The sequence below is a fragment of the Ursus americanus genome, chromosome 26, assembly GCF_024610735.1.
Source record: "Ursus americanus isolate L20-20 chromosome 26, mUrsAme1.1.p, whole genome shotgun sequence".
Taxonomy (NCBI): Eukaryota; Metazoa; Chordata; class Mammalia; order Carnivora; family Ursidae; genus Ursus; species Ursus americanus.
In genome coordinates this window covers 7,555,528-7,574,116 of record NC_142152.1, presented here as the reverse complement: position 1 = coordinate 7,574,116, position 18,589 = coordinate 7,555,528, and the positions used below count along the sequence as shown (strand labels likewise).

The 18,589-nt window shown below is 41.0% G+C and overlaps 1 protein-coding gene across 1 annotated transcript; it reads left to right on the top strand.

Annotated features, from left to right (window-relative positions):
* The first annotated feature begins 1,824 nt into the window (after positions 1 to 1,824).
* Positions 1,825 to 18,461, top strand: DHRS7 (dehydrogenase/reductase 7). Its single transcript, XM_045810475.2, has 7 exons — positions 1,825 to 2,080; positions 7,388 to 7,540; positions 9,909 to 10,015; positions 10,468 to 10,707; positions 13,312 to 13,434; positions 14,683 to 14,898; positions 18,236 to 18,461. The coding sequence occupies exons 1-7, from the start codon at positions 1,948 to 1,950 to the stop codon at positions 18,281 to 18,283; spliced, it is 1,020 nt and encodes a 339-aa protein (XP_045666431.2). The 5' UTR covers positions 1,825 to 1,947; the 3' UTR covers positions 18,284 to 18,461.
* Positions 18,462 to 18,589: the final 128 nt, after the last annotated feature.

Below are 18,589 nucleotides of genomic sequence, written 5' to 3'. Positions count from 1 at the left end.
TTCTGTCTGTTCCTGAATGGACGAATCCAGGAGAGGCCAGGGCTCCACTGCTCTGTCTATGGTGCCCCATGAGCTTCTGGGGAGTCCCTTCATTTATTCATCTATCTTTTATTTGCTTTGCACACTTTGGATCCAGTTTTGAGATAAATTCTGCTCAAAATAGGAAGAGGCAATCCTGACGGATGCTACTGTGACAAGAGCTTGCTGAGTATCTTCACCAGAGGCAGCAGATTCTGAGGCTGGATATTTCTCATTGGTGAATAGAACTAATGAGGACAATTAGGCACTGCAAAGATATTTGCTGTAACGGTTGTTTTTCTGATCATAATGACTGATTCTTTAAATATATAATTGAATTCCAAAATGAATTATGTTTCTATTCAGGTAAAAGGAAATTCATGATGTTGAAATTTGTTTATTAACCTGTTTTCATTTTCCAAGGCAAGGATCGCTAGTGAGATGAAATGACCCTGTGGTTTTATTATTGTTTGTGTATTAGTCCCGGGTTCTCCATAGAAACAGCTTTGTTCCCCTTTCACCCTCCCCAGAGCTGGAGTTTCTGATGGAGAATTCAGAAACACATCCATGGTATGGTCTGGCTTGGGAGACTAAATCTAATTCAATCCTTACATTTTACAGACGGTAAACAGGCTCAGAGGAATCTCTTGGAATTTTGTCACTGGAGTGAGACTCAGTGTAGTATCTTTAAGCACCGTGGTTTAAAAGTCATTTATCATCAGAAAAAGAAAACCCATATTGCAAAGGTCACAACTAAAGAGGACACCTCTTGAGCAATATCATACCAAGTTGTAATTGAGGTAAACAATCCATCAAGATCCAAGTTTAGCTAGTGTAGGTCTTCCTCGGAGAATCAGACCCATATCACAACAGTACCTGATGCATCATAATTGAAACATACTTATTGCTCTCACGTGCTAGGGTAATTCTATAGATCCAGACTATAGAAGTTTATGAACAAAGTCCCTGTCTTTCAGGTTGGACTCTAGGAAGTGATAATTATAATGGAAACAATAAATAATTAAAATGACAATTCTCATAATCATAAAAGAAGGAATATAATTACTGTGTATGAGCTGCTGTGTCCCTCGCAGGCATTTTCTTATTTAAACCTCCCTATTCTTTGTGGGTACCTAAAGATAAAGAAATACTTTACTTAGGTTGCTCAGGGAGGCACCAGCTGGGCTCAGGTCTGCAATCCTGCTCCTAGAGCTAGTGCTCATGGGCAATCTTGACTGAAACTGCCCTTTCCCATCCAGGAACCAGGCAAGTGTCTCTTACAACTGCTTTCCAAATCTAAATCGACAAGATGGCAACTCAGATTCAGGGTTCATTGGGTGTGGTGGGTGTGAGGGCATGGCGGGGGTGGAAAACTAATAGTCTGTTCCCTTCATTTAGTTAAAGAAGGAAAGAAAGATGAGGATGGTGGGAATCCCGGTCATAGGTCGGAATATCTGTGCTCTTCTTTTGACACAACCCGAGCCTTGAAACTATATTCCTTGCTCAAAACAACTGTTAGAGAATTGTTCTTGATAGGACAAACCTTGTGGCTGCTGTACTAACGGCAGTCTCGCCAAATCTTAAAGTCCTCCATGCCTTCTGTCCCTACTGCAACCCTTCCTCTGGCGCAGACCCCCGCGAAGAGGGGCGCGGCGTGCGGGGATCCCCAACATCCTCCGCACAGCGCCGCCGGCCGGCGGAGGGTGGAGGGGGGATGAGGTGGGGGGCGGTGCGGAACGTGGTGCCGCCCTGGGCGCGCCCGGACCGCCCTTCCCGCCTGCCCACTATCTGGGCGGAGCCGGGGCGGGGCGGCTCTCGGGCCCTGCGGGAGGCGGCCGCGCTGAGTCTCGTGCGCTGAGTCCCGTGCGCTGCTGCGCGGTCCGGACGCGGTCAGTCTGCCTCCCGCCGAGCCGGGAGCGCGCGGCCGCGATGAGCTGGGAGTTGGGGCTGTGGCTGCTGGCGCTGTGCGCGCTCCTCGCGCTCGTGGTGCAGCTGCTCCGCTTCCTGCGGGCGGATGGCGACCTGACCCTGATGTGGGCCGAGTGGCAGGGGCGACGCCCAGGTGAGGACCCGCGGCCGCGCCTCCTGAGGGGGAGGCCGGGCTCCGTGCGGCCGTCCCCGCTATCACCTCATCCTTCCGGGCGGCTTGGAGCTTCGGCGCCTTTCCCTGGGGCTGCCTGGGGGGGGACGAAAAAGCCGGGACCAAGGAGGCGGTCCTGCCCCTCGGTCTCTCTTGGGGGTCAGCGAGGACTTGGCCGCTTGCCGAGCGGAGAGGGCTCTGGAATGGGCGGGGCGCCCTAGGGACTCGAAATTCTTACCCCGGCTCCCAGGGGTTCTGCTGCTGCGTCCACGGAGGACACCACTTTGATAAACAGTGTGGGTCCCCTGAGTTTGTAAGGAAGCCTCCTTTTGAGAACTGGAGCCCGGTTTATCTACTTCATGAAGCTGTTCCCTCTCCCCGAGTGGTGAAATAAAATGAGAGTGTCCGGAGTTAGCCCCCTACTCACGTACTGGGATGAAAGTATCACCCTCGAGAGAACTGGATTTTGCCCGGGGCGAGATCTTACTGGCATACTGGGGGCCGTTCTGCCTCTCCCACTTTCATCTGTGCCCTGGTTAAAATTTGGTGGGCGTTGCCTAAGCACATTCTTTGTGCTAAAGCGATGTGACACGACCTCTAGCCTTTACAGCGACTCTTACAAAGTAAGCGTTATTAATCTTATTTTCCCGATAGGGAACCCAATGTTCAGAGACATTAAATGACCTACCCAGAGCTAGGCTTTGGATCCATAAGCGCTAGGGTAAGTGGGTTTCCCTGGAAGTAGTTTCCTGTGTGAAAATACCCAAAGCATGTGAGGTAGTTTACTTGGAAGTGATGCTAGCAGTGCAGAAGACAGACTCTGCTTTCCAGAGGGGGCTAGGAGGGGAGGGCAGCGATATGGCTGCCAAGGGTGTCAAAACAGGTTCTTGAGGACCAAAGAAAATCTTAGATGATACGGTTTTGTGTCCCTCCAAAGCTCAACTCTACCGCAAAAACCTTATTCCTTAATATTTCGTCTTGTTGCATTTTCTTGGGGATAACATCTGGAGTGCTGACATTATGGAGTTGGTGGGAAATACACCTATGCAAGGTCAACACTACAAAACTATGGCAAATAGATGGTTGTGATTGTCAGACCTTCTCTGGATCAGTCCTTCGCTTGTCTGACGGCTGCCTTGTGGCTGCTTTGTGGATATTTCCATTCGATCCTGAGTGCTTTTGTGTTAACTTGGACTTGACATTACTAAAAATAGGTTTTTTAAAAAATTTAATTCTGCAGAAGTTATTCGATCCATTAGTTATGTCAAGTGCTGAAGAGGAAAAATGTTGACAGTGTCTGAACGAATATCTAACAGCAAGTTAAATTTAAGTTATTATCACATATCAAGCAAAAATTAAAAGTTGACCAAAAATAGTTTTTAAGAAATTCATTTAATCTTTTCAGTATTTTACTGTTGCTGGAAAAATAGTTTTGAAGGATTTTCAGATACATTTAATTACACTGCTATTATTATTATGAACTTCTAGAATAGGCTAATTTGCATACTAATTCAATACCTTATCATTTATCTAAGTAAATAAATTACATTAAAAGTTATTCTGCAAATACAGTTATAAAGTTAAATGGTAATGGCCTTTAAATTTTAATTTAACTTTTAATTTTTTAATTTAGTCGTTCTTAAACCTGCATTGACTGGAGAGTGAGCTTTCCAGAACTCTTTTTTTATGTATAAAGCACAGATATATATATATATATATATATATATATATATATATATATATATATATATACAGTACATAAATGGATATACAGTATAACTGGTGTTAAAATTTCATGGAGGAGTTTTTAGGACAAAAATCACTAGAAAGTCTACTGGGGGTTGGGAGGGTGGTAATAAAACAAAGTTTAAGGCACATGGAGATACACTCAGGTTCCCATCAGGTTCCCAGAACAGTTTAGACTGGAAAGATGGGCAGACTCTATTAAGGTAAAATATGTATATATATAATATATATTTTTATAAATAAGTAAATCCTCCCTGTCTTCTCCATAGGTGTATTGTTTTTGTCACCTTAGAAAATAGACAGTATACTCATGTTACGAAACCTAACGACACAAAAGGATATATAGTGAAAAGCTGCCCCCAGCCACCAAGTATGCCTCTCTGGAGCAACCAATGTTTCCCACCTTTTATGTATCCTTCTAGAGAATTTCTCCGTGTTTCCAAGCATATATCTCCCATGGTGAAATTGAAGGGTGACTAAATTTAGATGCTGCACATAGATCCAGAAAAATCCATGGCACAAGTCCAGAGTGGGAAGTCTCCAGCAGCAGCACACCAGAGGAAAACTCAGGTTTTAGTTGGCAGTAACCTCCATGTGAGCAGACTCTGAAATGACTGCCAGAAAAGACTCCGCAAGCCTTGGAGGCATGTCGCGTATGAGGCAACACATGGCAGTCCACAGCAGATGTCTTCTGAATGGCTGCTTGTATGTGTCAGCCTCTGTGCTGGACCCTGGGACACCCCAGTGCCTGAGCCAGCCATTGTCCAGACCCCACGGGAGTCCTGGATTCTTCTCGGGCCAGTTCTCTTCAATAGGAACATTGACAAGCTAGAGTTTGTGGAGAGGGGTGTGAGCCAAAGAGTGAGGAAACCTGATGCCATGTCATCTGAGGGAAGGTCACAGACTTAGGAGGTGTTTATTTAGCCTTAGAGAAGCAAGAGATGAGAGGATTTAGGAAAGACATGTAAGCTGTCTTTACATACACAAAGGATTGTCACGTGCAAGCCAGGCTTGATTTATTCTTTCTGTTACCACAAGGCAGAGCTGCTGCCAATGACTCCACTGCTACGGGGCAGCAGATTAAAGGTGGACCACAGTATGGGAAAGAATCCTTGACCCCTTGAATGATTAAACTAGTCCAAGGAAGGAGGGGGTGCTTTGGAGAGAAGTAGCTTCTGCATCCTGTGAGGGAATTAAGTAGACATTAGTCAACAGCTTGAGGAGAGAATTCTCAAACTGGGTTGGGGGTTGAACTCTTGTGGAGTTTCCTTCCAACTCCAGACTCTGCTTTCAGAGACTCAGTGGGGGAGCCCTTCATGTCTTGCTAGATTCTGTGGAATTGGTAAACAAAAGTTGGTGCTAAATATGAAAGTTTTCTACTCCAGGGTGTGAAGAAGGGGGCCAGGACTGCAGGTGTACCGGGCCTAGGGGTTTTCATCATTGGTTTTAAGTCATATTTGCTTAGTCGTGTAAACATGAAATTTTTGTGAGCCTTATGCTAGTTAGTAAATAGTTACAAACAATTATATTCACTCTGTAGTCTGAGTACTGCAGAACTTTGGAACGATGAGCAGTGAGTGAATACATGATTATCTGAATGTACATTCTGCTCTTCCTGATGGAGTCCTCTGTTGTGCATTTCAGTACAAGTACGTCATACGATAGGAAGGCATTGTAGCCTAGACATAGTATTTGGGATGTTTCCAACCTTAGTTCAGATATTTACATGAAACCTCTTTCCTGAAGACAAGTTGCATTTTCTTGAATGGCTAAGAAACAGTTGGGTTTTAAAAGATTGATCATATTAAAATGTGGGCGTCACAGGCTGGTGGTCCGAGTGTGGGCTTTGGAGCTAGATGTGCCTGGGCTTATATCCCAGCTCTGCTAGGGTTGTGTGGTGTTTACTCAAAAGTTACAGATGGCGTTCTTTCTATATTCCGGTCTCTGTGCTAGGCACTGAACAGTGAACAAGGCAGACAGGGTCTTAAGGGAATTTCCAGTCTAGTGGGGTAAATTAATGTCTGTAATCCTCAGTTTCCTTTTTGTAAAATTAAGATAATTCTTATTTCGTAAGTTTCTTGTGAGGGTTCTAATAAGGTATTTGTTTAAGCACGTAGGAAGTAATAAAAAGTATTAAGCCTACAAAAAATTATAACTATAATGTTAGGAACCCCTTTGCCCCTGGCTAGAGGAATTAGAACAGTTGTTGGGTGAATATTCTTCTTTGTGTTGCTGCTGAAAAGTCTATTTGTTAAACACTTTTAGCAATAAGTAGACATTTTATTAAGCACTGAGTATGTGTCAGACACTGCTCTGGATACTTATTTTAACTCATTTTTCTCAACAACACTTTGAGGGAGATTTTATTATTAAGCCAATTTTCCAGTTGTGGAACATTAAGGCACCAAGTTTTCATAGGAGGGCATTTCCTTGCTGTGTGTGATGGAGCCAGGATTTGACCCCTGGCAGTCTCCAGAGCTGGTACTGTTACCCCGACAGGTTTTAGAATGGTTTGACTAAAACAGTAAACTGATTTCCCAATTTTAATTTTTATGATCTCAAATCAGAAATGTGTGTGGTGATTCCGTGTTTACTGGTGTGTGTGTGTGTGTGTGTGTGTGTGTGTGAGTGTGTGTTTAAGATTTTATTTACTTATTTGAGAAAGAGAGAGAAAAAGAGAGAGCAAGCGTAAGCAAGGGGAGGTCAGAGTGACAAGCTGACTCCCCACGGAAGAGAGAGCCCATATGGGCCTTGATCCCAGGATCCTGAGATCATGACCTGAGCCGAAGTCAGATGTTTAACTGAGCCACCCAGGTGCCCCTACTGTTTTTGATGAACAACACATATTTTAGTAAAGAAAGCACACAGGAACGTTGTACCACAGTCACTCTCTAGGAATTCAGATAGATGGTGGCTATCATGTCCTGCAGGGCAAGTGAGTTTTTCATTGGAGAAAAGAAGAATAAACCAGTCCTCATTGCTTTAGTGCCATAGCATTTTTGCAGTCTTTTTTTTTTTTTTTTAAGATTTTTTAAATTTATTTGAGACAGCATGAGAGACAGCAGGAACAGGGGGAGAGCAACAGAGCGAGAGGGAGAAAAAGTCTCCTTGCCGAGCGGGGAGCCCGATGTGGGACTCGTTCCCAGGACCCTAGGTTCATGACCTGAGCTAAAGGCAGATGCTCAACCAACTGAGCCTCCCAGATGTCCCTGTAGTCACACTTTTTTAAAAAAAATTAGGAGGTGCTTTCTGAGGATATTTAATTTAAAAAATTTTAAACCATTTTATTGAGGTTTGATTAGCATGTCAAAAAACTGTACATATTTAATGCATACAACTCAGTGAGTTTGAGGTAAGTGTTCACCTGGGAGACCATCACCAGGATCAAGGCCATAAATATAGGATATTGAAAATTTTAAACTCCATACGTTGTGTCCTTCATATGTGTAGTGGTATGTTTAAGACTATCTTTTTGGTAATCTTTGAATTGTAGGTATAATCCATTCCTTATTTCCTGCTCACTCCACACTTGTTTCTCACTAGAGTGGGAGCTGACTGATATGGTGGTATGGGTGACCGGAGCATCGAGTGGGATCGGTGAGGAGCTGGCGTACCAGCTGTCTACACTGGGAGTCTCCCTTGTGCTGTCAGCCAGAAGAGCGCAAGAGCTGGAAAGGGTGAAGAGAAGGTGCCTTGGTGAGTAAATCTAAAATGGCAGCAGTACTTCCTAGAAATAAACCAGAGTCCAAATTCAAATACGATTTTGAGAATTTTAGAGGAAAAAGTGGGATTTTCCCGGGCTGTCTGCTCTGGTTCCAAATGTCCCAAATGCTCAGATCCAAATCCTCTTCCTATGGACATGACTTCATTAGCTGCCCTTGCCTTTTTCTTCTCTTTTTCTGACACCTTTCTAATTACGTATTTGTTTTTTTTTTTAAGTTTTAGTTTTGTTTCCAGCTAGTTAACATACAGTGTAATATTAGTTTCAGGTGTACAATCTAGTGATTGAACACTTCCATACATCACCAGGTGCTCATCAGGATGAGTGCACTCCTTAATCCCATCCCCTGTTCCAACCCCTCCCCCCAGCCACCTCCCCTCTGGTAACCCTCAGTTTTTTCTCTATAGTTAAGAGTCTGTTTCCTGTTTTCTCTCTGTCTCTCTTTTTTCCCTTCACTTGTTTATTTTGTTTCTTAAATTCCACATATGAGTGAAATCATGTGGTATTTGTCCTTCTCTGACTGACTTATCTCGCTTAGCATTACACTCTCAAGCTCCATCCATGTCATTGTAAATGGTAAGATTTCATTCTTTTTATGGCTGAGTAGTATTCCATTGCTTAGCCGACTGAGCCACCCAGGCACCCCTCCCTTCTAGGATTTCGATGGTTTCCTGTCTCATATTTAGGTCTTTAATCCATTTTGAATTTATTTTTGTGTATAGTGTAAGAAAGTGGTCCAGGTTTCATTCTTTTGCATGTCGCTGTCCAGTTTTCCCAACACCATTTGTTGAAGATTCTGTCTTTTTTCCATTGGGTATCCTTTCCTGCTTTGTTGAAGATTAATATACCATATAATTGTGGCTTTATTTCTGGATTTTCTGTTCTGTTCCATTGACCCATGTGTGCCTTTCTACTTTTCTTTTGCACTGACTCTTGGTATTAGGGAGTGACCACCAATTCTTTCAAATGCTGGTGGGTTTTCAGTGACCACATATCTTTTTATTTTTGTCCTAGAAAAAGAACAGTTTGGTTATGTATGGCATACAAGTATGTAACCATAGAAGTTTAATTAGAGAGGATGCTTCATTTTGCTAAAATGTCAGATATTAAAGTCATATGGGATGCTGTAAAATTTTTGTTATAAAAATGAAAGAACAAAAAAAATGAAAGAACGGGAATTGAATTAGGTTTTAAAATGTAGCTTGAGGTAATATTCATATTCCTATTACAGAAACAATGCTAATTTTTAATTTTTTTGGTTTGGGTTTTGGTATAGTTATATTCACATGAAAGCAGTCTCAAGTAATAAAGTTATTATTTCTCATAGGACATTTAGTACCTAAATTAAGATATTTTGAATTTTGAAGCAGACCATTTTTTTTGTCATCTCTCTACCTGTCATTCTTTATTAAACATTAACCACCCAAAAAAGGAGTCAGCAGCCACATCCACAAGGCCTCTTGCAGACGTCGATTTCAGAGGCCTCTTGTGTTTTGCGTGGGAACACTTCTGACCGTAGTCGTTTCTCCAGCTGTTGAGACTTGCAAGTCTTGTACTGGCAGAAGGGAACCACGTCAGCATTTCTTGACTGGAGTGAGGCTGGTTGTTTTCCTTTCTTCTGTCCGATCATTGGTGCAAGCATTTCCATTTCTTTTAAACAGTTCGTGTTTCACAGTTTAGACTTTGCCCATAAAACCTTTCTATCTCTTTTATTTTCTCTCCTTGTTTGTTTTTCTTATTGGCATTACTTCTTGTATTTCAAGGTTAGAGCCTTATTCTTTTGATGAACAGTAATAGAAAGGGCCAGTATAGCTCCACGTGTTTCTTGATTGGGTATATCAGGATTGTGTCCTGTTCCTTGTTTGCTTCCTGGAATCCTTTTCTCTGGAAGGAAGCTTCTATGTGTCATCTGACTGGGGAACTCTGAATGTCTTACTAGTACAAGGCATAAATTGTTTTTCGTTTTAATGTGAAAGAGCAACTATACTTTGTGCACCTATCATAAGACAAATGTACCTCTGTACTTCTAAAGAATACTCTAAAATTTGCTTTTTTTTTTAGCTTGTAGCATAATCTTGATTTCTTTTAGAAATCTTGATTTCTTTTAACACTGTTCCAGTGTTAGACAGTGTATGTTCATGTTGAAGAGAGCCGTTCTACTTCCTGTAGACCCAGCCAGTGTTTTGTCTCAGGAGATGTTGCCTCATGACCACCAGTCCTCTTAGTCAGTGAGTTTGTTGCCAAGTCCGGTTGTAGGGTGGGTGTTAAACTTAATGCAGTAGCGAGAAGCCTGATTGAACTATCTCATGATGTCTGCACTAATTTTTAAATGTCTTTATCTAGAGAATGGCAATTTAAAAGAAAAAGATATACTTGTTTTGCCGCTTGACCTGGCTGACAGAAGTTCCCATGAAGCGGCTACCAAAGTGGTTCTCCAGGAGTTTGGTAAAGTAAGGAGCCATTTTAAATCGATAAGTCTTGCTTTGACACAGCTATGAAAGAGATTCCCATCTTTGTGCTGTCACTGAAAGGGCTTTAGGTAAATGGGTCCATGTAGTGAGATCAGTGCCCACGAGTCTCTTACACTTGAAGACCTGGCTTTATGTGATTCATCCTTTCCATACCTTAACAAGTACTAATTCCTCCATCTAGAACAAAAGAAGGTAAAAATTCACCATGCCTTTTATTTTTGTGACACTTATAAAAAGTCACTTAAGATGGGAAATTAATTCCATAGGTGAATTCTGGTTTTTATTTTCTCTCTTTATTGATGACTTCTGGAAATTCACCATTCCATTGATTTTTTTTCAAGTTAATGATACAACCATCCATCCCTGAGAATTGCATCAATGCATTTACAGGTCATCCCCAAAGTGCCCCTTTTCTGATTTTATTTAACTAGATTGACATTCTGGTCAACAATGCTGGAAGATCCCAGCGTTCTTTGTGTGTGGATACCAGCCTGGATGTCTTCAAGGAGCTAATAGAACTTAACTACTTAGGGACGGTGTCCTTGACAATGTGTGTTCTGCCTCACATGATCGAGAGGAAGCAAGGAAAGATCGTTACCGTGAACAGCCTCCTGGGTATCATATCTGCGCCCCTTTCGAGTGGATATAGTGCCAGCAAACATGCTCTTAGGGTAAGTCTGTTCCAACTCAACTCTGATGGTACTCATCTAAATATGTGTATGGGGGATATGACCATTACTGCAAGAAGTCACAGGAACTGGGCAGTGATGTAGGGAGACAGCAAGAGAGACCCAAGGAGACCTTTGGTAGACGACATCCCCAGAAGATGCTAAAAAAGACTTGAATCTCACAGGCTTCTTCCTAATTCAACAAACATGTATTGAGTATCTACACTGCCATGCCATGCACTGCAGCAGATCTTGGGAATATAAAGATAAGAAACGGTCCCTACCCTCAAGAAGTGTTTAGTCTAGTCAACCTGTCACCCTTATCCTCATCTCTACCACATCTTCCTGGCTAATTTGGGGTCTACCCCTCATTTCTTCCACACACACTTGAAGTTGTACTTGTCATTCTCATTTACGTGGCTTCTTTTTCCTTCCCTGTTGTAGTTGGTATTTGTTTTATCTGGTGTAAATATATATGCATGTCAGAAATAGGAGCTCGCCACTGGATGAGTAGCTCTGGGCTTCATATCCCTACTGGGACTAGGCTTGACTCTATTGACCATGGCATCACTGAAAGAAAAGCTAGTCAAGGCAGAGGCTAGGAGAAAAGTTTGATTTGGTTTGCATAAGTTACTAGATGTAAATATTGGAAAGAAGTGAAGTTTTAATGTTGGCTTAAGAGTAGATATGAAGAAATATTATTAAACTGTAACATGGAGCAAATTAGATCCTAAGGCCAATAGGAGACACATAGTTTATAATTAATGCTGTTGAAGGTCAGTGTAAGGAGAATGTTGCACCGTTGGAATAATGAGATGCAGCAGCCAAATGGTCCTCACAGTTTCATGAGGATCTGAAGCTGGTTCTTTAGGGCATCCTCTTTCTGCTGGGGAGAGCAGACAGTTGCAGAGTGGTGAACCGGATGCTACACTGATGATGTCCCCATATTTGGTGCTGGGGTAATAGTCACTTCTGCAGAGCAGTTGGGCAAGTCTGGGGCAGGCAGATAAGGGACGGCAGCCAAGTTTCTCATGACATGCAGGGTGCTTTCAATAAAACACAACCTGTGTTATCTGGCCTGCCTTCCAGGACTCACTGTTTTATTACTGGATTTGATCCTCTGAGACAATGTGGCAGGTTGAGACTCTAGTTAGTTAAACCAGTAGCTGAACCCTGCGACCAGGAAGCACTTTTCCAAGAACACTTTTCCTTCCCTGATTCATAACAAGCTCTAGAGTGAATTTGTTTATCACCGAGAAGTTCACACTCTGTACCAGATGTGATTTCAGACAAGGAGATGTATTAGCATCTGATGTTTTGGCTTTCATGGTGCCCTCATCCTCTTTTACTCTAGAGAGGCAAAAGGTTAAGGGTATGAGAGTTCTTGAATTTACAAAGCCTTTTTTCCTGTCCATCTGAGTCAGGCACTTTATTAATCTCCGACAGTGTGAATCCTCACAGCCCCTGTTTATTAGTGGTCAGCATTGGGAGCTGGTAACTGTTTAGTGTTGGTGAACTGTTTAACTGTTAAAAATGAACACACTCTGGGCTGGCTGTGTAGACTCTTTAATAGTTAATTCAGCTTATACCAATGTAGTCTTGGAACATTTCCTAATTTAGAAAAGAGATGAGGGGAAGTAGATGTTTATTCCGTATTTGGTTTAGAAATGGCCAATATCTTTAAGTCTAGAGGGTTTAGCTTGTTTTTACAAAAGCCATCAAGTAAGCAGTCGTATTATTTTTTTAACCAGGCATGTACTCTCTTGCTAACCCTAAAAATAAATGTTTGCTGAAATGAATTGTCTGTTAAAATAGTAATGTAAATAGAAAACGTTGAATTCTTCCTCTCTGATAATTTCTGTTAAGTATTACTAACCCCTCTCGCTCCCTCTTGTGCCAGCACTGGCACTTTAGGCCACTTTGAGGGATAAAAGAGGCCCAACCGCAGTGATTCTCAATGGAGAACACGCACCTCTTTTGGAGTGGGGAGCTGGGGACTGGTGTGAGGAGGGTGGGTCGGAATAATCTCCAGGGATAGTTTTTCTTTTTTTTTTTTTCTTTTTTTTTTTTTTTTAAGATTTTATTTATTTACTTGACAGAGATAGAGACAGCCAGCGAGAGAGGGAACACAAGCAAGGGGAGTGGGAGAGGAAGAAGCAGGCTCACAGCGGAGGAGCCTGATGGGGGGCTCGATCCCACAACACTGGGATCATGCCCTGAGCCGAAGGCAGATGCTCAACCGCTGTGCCACCCAGGCGCCCCAAGGGATAGTTTTTCACTTGTCCAGCTCCCACCATAAAAAATCACTGATGGCATGTACCACCACTGCCAAAAGGGGTGAACTGTTCCTACCGGAGGGTGATGATACCTGAACATGCCTGTGCTAGATTGCCCCCAGTCTTACAGTTAAAAATGTTTAATAAGGTCACCCAGTTATATCTCCCATCCTTTACTTGGCATTTCAAAACATATTTTGATAGTGTGCCACTATTGCCCCCCATAAAAATTTGAAGAAAAGTAATTTCATACTAAGAGCAAATATGAGATATGTGTATTTCATTTTATTTGTTGCTTTTTTTCTTTTTTTTTTCTTTTTTTGCCTATTAGGGTTTTTTTAATTGCCTCCGAGCTGAACTTGCTACATGCCCAGGTATAGTAGTATCTAACATTTGTCCAGGACCTGTGCAATCAAATATTGTGAAGAATTCCCTAACTGAAGAAGTCCAAAAGGTAAAAATATCTAATTGGAGAATAATTAGAATGCTTTAGTAGTTAGATATTGATAATGTATCACTGTGTCTCAGGGCTTAGAATTTTTTCTAACATGCATGTTATTACCATGTTATGAATTATTTACAAAACTTACCTCATAGCACTAGGAACACTGTTAAGATTAGCTGATGGTGCTTTGGCATTCAGTTTTAATAAAGGCTAAAGAAACTGAGAAGATACTGCTTATAAGTAATCCAGTATTATGTGGACGGTCAATATTCTTAAAGCCCAGCTTCTGTCAATTCACAAATTATAGCAACATTGAAAGGTTCTGTGTGGCTGAATTTTAGTACATTAAATCTTACTAGGATTTTCAAGAGGGGCTATGGTGAAAGAGCTTAGGAAAAGCTTTGCCGAATTGAGATAATTTTAGGTTAGCCTCACCTGTGCTAAGCACAGGCCTGTGCTTCCCTCAGCTCATGGATTATATGTAGTGAGTTACCCAGTGGATGACAAATGTCTTGTGAATCCAGTATCAGTAAATAATCCAAAATCCCACTAAAGACCATGAAATTTTTCTTCTTCTCCATGAAGATCGATTTCTACTGAGATGTAAATCTACTTCTGCTTGTATGTAGAAGTTTTACAGATACCATGTATATTTTCCCATTTTCGGTGGAGGCTCTAGGGTGAAACAGAATGAGCGTGCTGTTATAGGAATCAGGTGACTTGGACTGTAGACCTGGTTACTGCTAATGAGCTGTGTGAGCACAGCTGAGACACTACCTTTCTGGGCCTCAGTTTATGTATTTGTAGAATGGTAGGGGCTTAACGAGATGAGCAGTACCAGATTTGTTCACTACCAGAAACTGCTTTTATCTTCTTCCTCCATTTTATCCCCATGGACTTCATGTCTCATAGAATTCTCTTGCTAAGTGGATTGATTTGTTTAAAAACTTTTATTGCTAAAATGACATATAATTATTAGTAAATACACTAAAGATGATCTAAGGAAAAGCAGAGAACCTTCATCTTTCATTTAGCCTGCACAGTCTTATCTGGTATGTATATGATTTCTCTTAGGCTTGTGGAAATATAGCTTATAGACACCCTTCAGTAGCTATGGGGACTACAAAGGGGCATGAGGTCCCACTGAGAGAGTCACTCCAGTAGATGACCTCTATGTCCTTTCTAGCTTAAAAGTTCTGTGAAATGTCTTGGATAAACACTCAGCATTCACTTAATATTTTTTTTAACATTTCTTAGACTGTAGGCGTTGATACTGTCCAGTCCCACAAGATGGTGACCAGTCGTTGTGTACGGCTGATGTTAATCAGCATGGCCAATGATTTGAAAGAAGTTTGGATCTCGGATCACCCTTTCTTGTTAATAACATATTTGTGGCAATATATGCCGACCTGGGCCTGGTGGCTAACCAACAAATTAGGGAAGAAAAGAATTGAGAACTTCAAGAATGGTTTGGTAAGACCCATTTATACACTTCTTAATATGTATCAGTCTTGTAGGAAAGTATGAAATTCTCTAGTGCTTGAAAACTTCTCTTACTAACCCTCCACCAACCTTATGATGTAAATACAAAAGAGATAAAAAGCATTGTGTCCCCCATGCATATCTGTTGGTTTACTATAAATTACTACTGGTCTTAGAGGAAGAAGTTTCTTCAAGGTAAAATCAAGTCAAAGATTGCCATTTTATCTTTTACACTTCTGGATTGACCAGTGTATGGGTCAAAATACTCTTTCTCCACTGCTTTTCACCACAAGTTCCTAGCTGGTACGGTCTCCTTGGGTTGATACCTGGCCTCCCCTCCCACTTCTCCCCAGGATGAGGTGTACCTCAGTCCCGTGCTTAACTCTGTCAAAGCACTTATTGTACTGTTAAAACTCATGCTCACTCTCTGTGTAGTGCTGGTCCTTTGGCCTCATTCTGGAAGCACTGTGCACATATGTGTCGAAATGTCCGTGTCTGAAAAAATTCGGTGATTATTCATTCTTTTAAGAATGGATACTCATTCTTACAGAAAAATGAGGAATAATTTGAGCTATGTCTGAAAAAAAAGTATGACCATTGCAAGAGTTTAACGTATAAAGACCACAGAAAATGTAATGAGTTAAGCCAAAAAATATGGCTATGATAATGCAAAGAAAGGCCATTTCTGTGGGTGGTTTTTAATGTTATTTTTTCAGTGACTACTACCTTCTTTTAGAAATAAGTTAACAGGGATTGATATATAAAGAGAATTATTCAGTGGAAGCATACCAATGTATCATTGTATAACCTACCACTATTTAAGCAATCCACAATTTGTTAGGCACTTAATTTGTTCCCAGTTTTTGCAGGACAGTGAACATGAATCAGTGAAAAAAGCAAACAACCAAAATGCTTAAAGAGACTTAAAGGTTATAAAACTTTCACGATGCACTAAACAAGTCCAGAGCTTGAAAAATCCTGAAGGAGGCTATTCATTTGCTACCAAGTTGTAACGTGGGCGATTTATATGTGTTTTGGTAATGTTGGGACGTAGTAGTGTGGGATGGTTCCAAAGGTAGAGCTTCAGCAAAGATTTACATCTGAATTTTAAACTCGGAGGACAGCTGATAGAGTGGTGTTGTGCCCAGTGATGGACAGGAGTTGAGAAGAAAGGGCTCCATACTAGGGAGGTGACATAGCATCCTGGTTAAGAGCATGGAGCCTCGTACCAGGTTCCCTGGGTTGAAATCCCAGCTCTATCCTGTGACCTCATGCCTCAATCTCAGGCAAGTTCTTCTCTGTAAGTCAATCTCCCCATCTACAAAATGGACATTAATGATGCACTTAGTCATAGGATTGTCATGGGGAGTAAGTGAGTGAGTATATGGAAAGCTCTTAAAACTCATCTTGAAGGGTTATGCTCGTTAAGTATTCGTTCTTAATGCTTTTGTTTTGATGGTAGCAGGATATCTAGCTAGCAGATAAAGATGGAAGAGTTCAGCAATAAGGCAGAGAGAGAATACATTACAGAAGTGATTGGGTTCAAGGGAAGAGGGGACCAGGGGCTAGAGTTCCGGTGCCAACATAGCAGTTGTGCTTTTTGGAGTGTCCACAATAATGTTATTTTGTTTTGTTTGTAGATTATCTAACTGAAAAATATAAACATTACTCAGTAAATCAAGCATTTGATTACATTGAGTCTTTACCAAAATGACAGACTTCCTCTTCCTACCACCACCTTTAATATGTTATTACATGATCTTTTTTTTTTCTTAAACATTTTATTTATTTATTTGAGAGAGAGAGAGAGCATGAGCAGAGGGGAGGGGCAGAGGGAGCGGGAGAAGCAGAGTCCTCACTGAGCAAGGAGCCTGACGTGGGACTTGATCCCAGGACCTGAGATTATGACCTGAGCCAAAGGCAGATGCTTAACCAGCCAAGCCACCCAGGTGCCCCTGCTTATTACATGGTCTTATTGCTAATCACTTTTTTATGATAAACTGGGCATCCTTTCATTTCCCAAGAACATTTCTGAGATAAAATACCTTGTTCTTTACACAAAATGATATGAACTGAAAAAAAATTGTTCCTCACTTTTTTACTCAGTTTTCTCCTCCTTGCTTTTTTCTCCCATTATTTTATATATATATATGTATATATATATACATATATATATATCTCCTTTTTGAAATTTGCTTATAAGGCATCTACGTTAAGATAATGCCAATATAGCTTTTCTCAAACTAAATGTACTTATTGGTAATACTTGAATTATTTCTGTTGTTTAGGCTAGGAACATTATATCTGGAACTGTGTTTTTATGAATATATATTATTTCTCAGGATCAAGAACAATAGCTGCACTGAATTGTTATTTATTATTTTGTCTTAGTGCAAATTCTTAGAAGTGGTAAATGCATATCTTCCCAAATGAAATGTCACATCTTAAGGATTATTGAGTTGCCTTGGTTTACTCTTTAAGCAATGTACTGGAAGTTCACAAGTCACTTCAATCTGTCAGATACTTCAATTCTAAATACTCTGACCTATTCTTTGTATTTATTTATTTTGTTTAAGGATTTATTTATTTTATTCATCTATTTATTTTGAGAGAGAGAGTGAGCAAGCATGAGCAGGGGGAGGGGCAGAAGGAGAGAGTCTCAAGCAGACCCCTGCTGAGTATGGAGCCCCAATGTGGGGCTCAATCTCAGAACCCTGAGATCATAACCTGAGCTGAAATCAAGAGTTGAAGGCTTAACTGACTGAGCTACCCAGTGCCCCAATTCTTTGTATTTATTACAGGTATGAAATGCTGGTCATAGTAATAGTAGAAATTTCAGCATTTTAGAAATGCTAATCAATGCTATTCAATGATTAGCAGATGCTAATCAATGATATTTATACCTGATAGAGGATATAATGATACTAAGTCCTACAGAAATATTTTTGTGTAGATCTAGAATCTGGCTATGATTTTTATTTATTTATTTGACAGAGAGAGACAGCCAGTGAGAGAGGGAACACAAGCAGGTGGAGTGGGAGAGGAAGAAGCAGGCTCCTAGCAGAGGAGCCTGATGTGGGGCTCGATCCCAGAACGCTGGAATCACGCCCTGAGCCGAAGGCGGACGCTAAACGACTGCGCCACCCAGGCACCCCATTATTTTTATTCTAATTTAATCATTTGCCCATGTTTTATAGGGATTCTTAACAGTGAATCATAATGATATAGTTCCTGAAAACAGAAGGAATTTGTAAAAACAAAAAACAAAAATAAAAACTAGGGTAAATAAAAGGAGGGTCTGATTCATATTACTGTCACTTTGTTACAGGATGCAGATATCTCTTACTTTAAAACCTGGAAGACAAAACATGACTGAAGGAGGAGTACTTGTATTTTTTAAGTCACTGGCGGGAGAAATGAAAACAACAATCTTCTTATATACTGAAGACTAACTTCTGCTTCACTTTTCAGTAGATACAAGTTTTCTTTCAACATGTAATAATTAACAAAAGATTGCCATGAATCTTGCAATAAAGATATTAACATATACTGCATTCTTGGATAAAAAAGCATTTTTTGTATTTTTTTAATTAATTTCAGATGTTGAGTTTAGTGATTCATCAGTTGCATACAATACCCAGTGCTCATTACATCAAGTGCTCTCCTTAATGCCCATCACCCA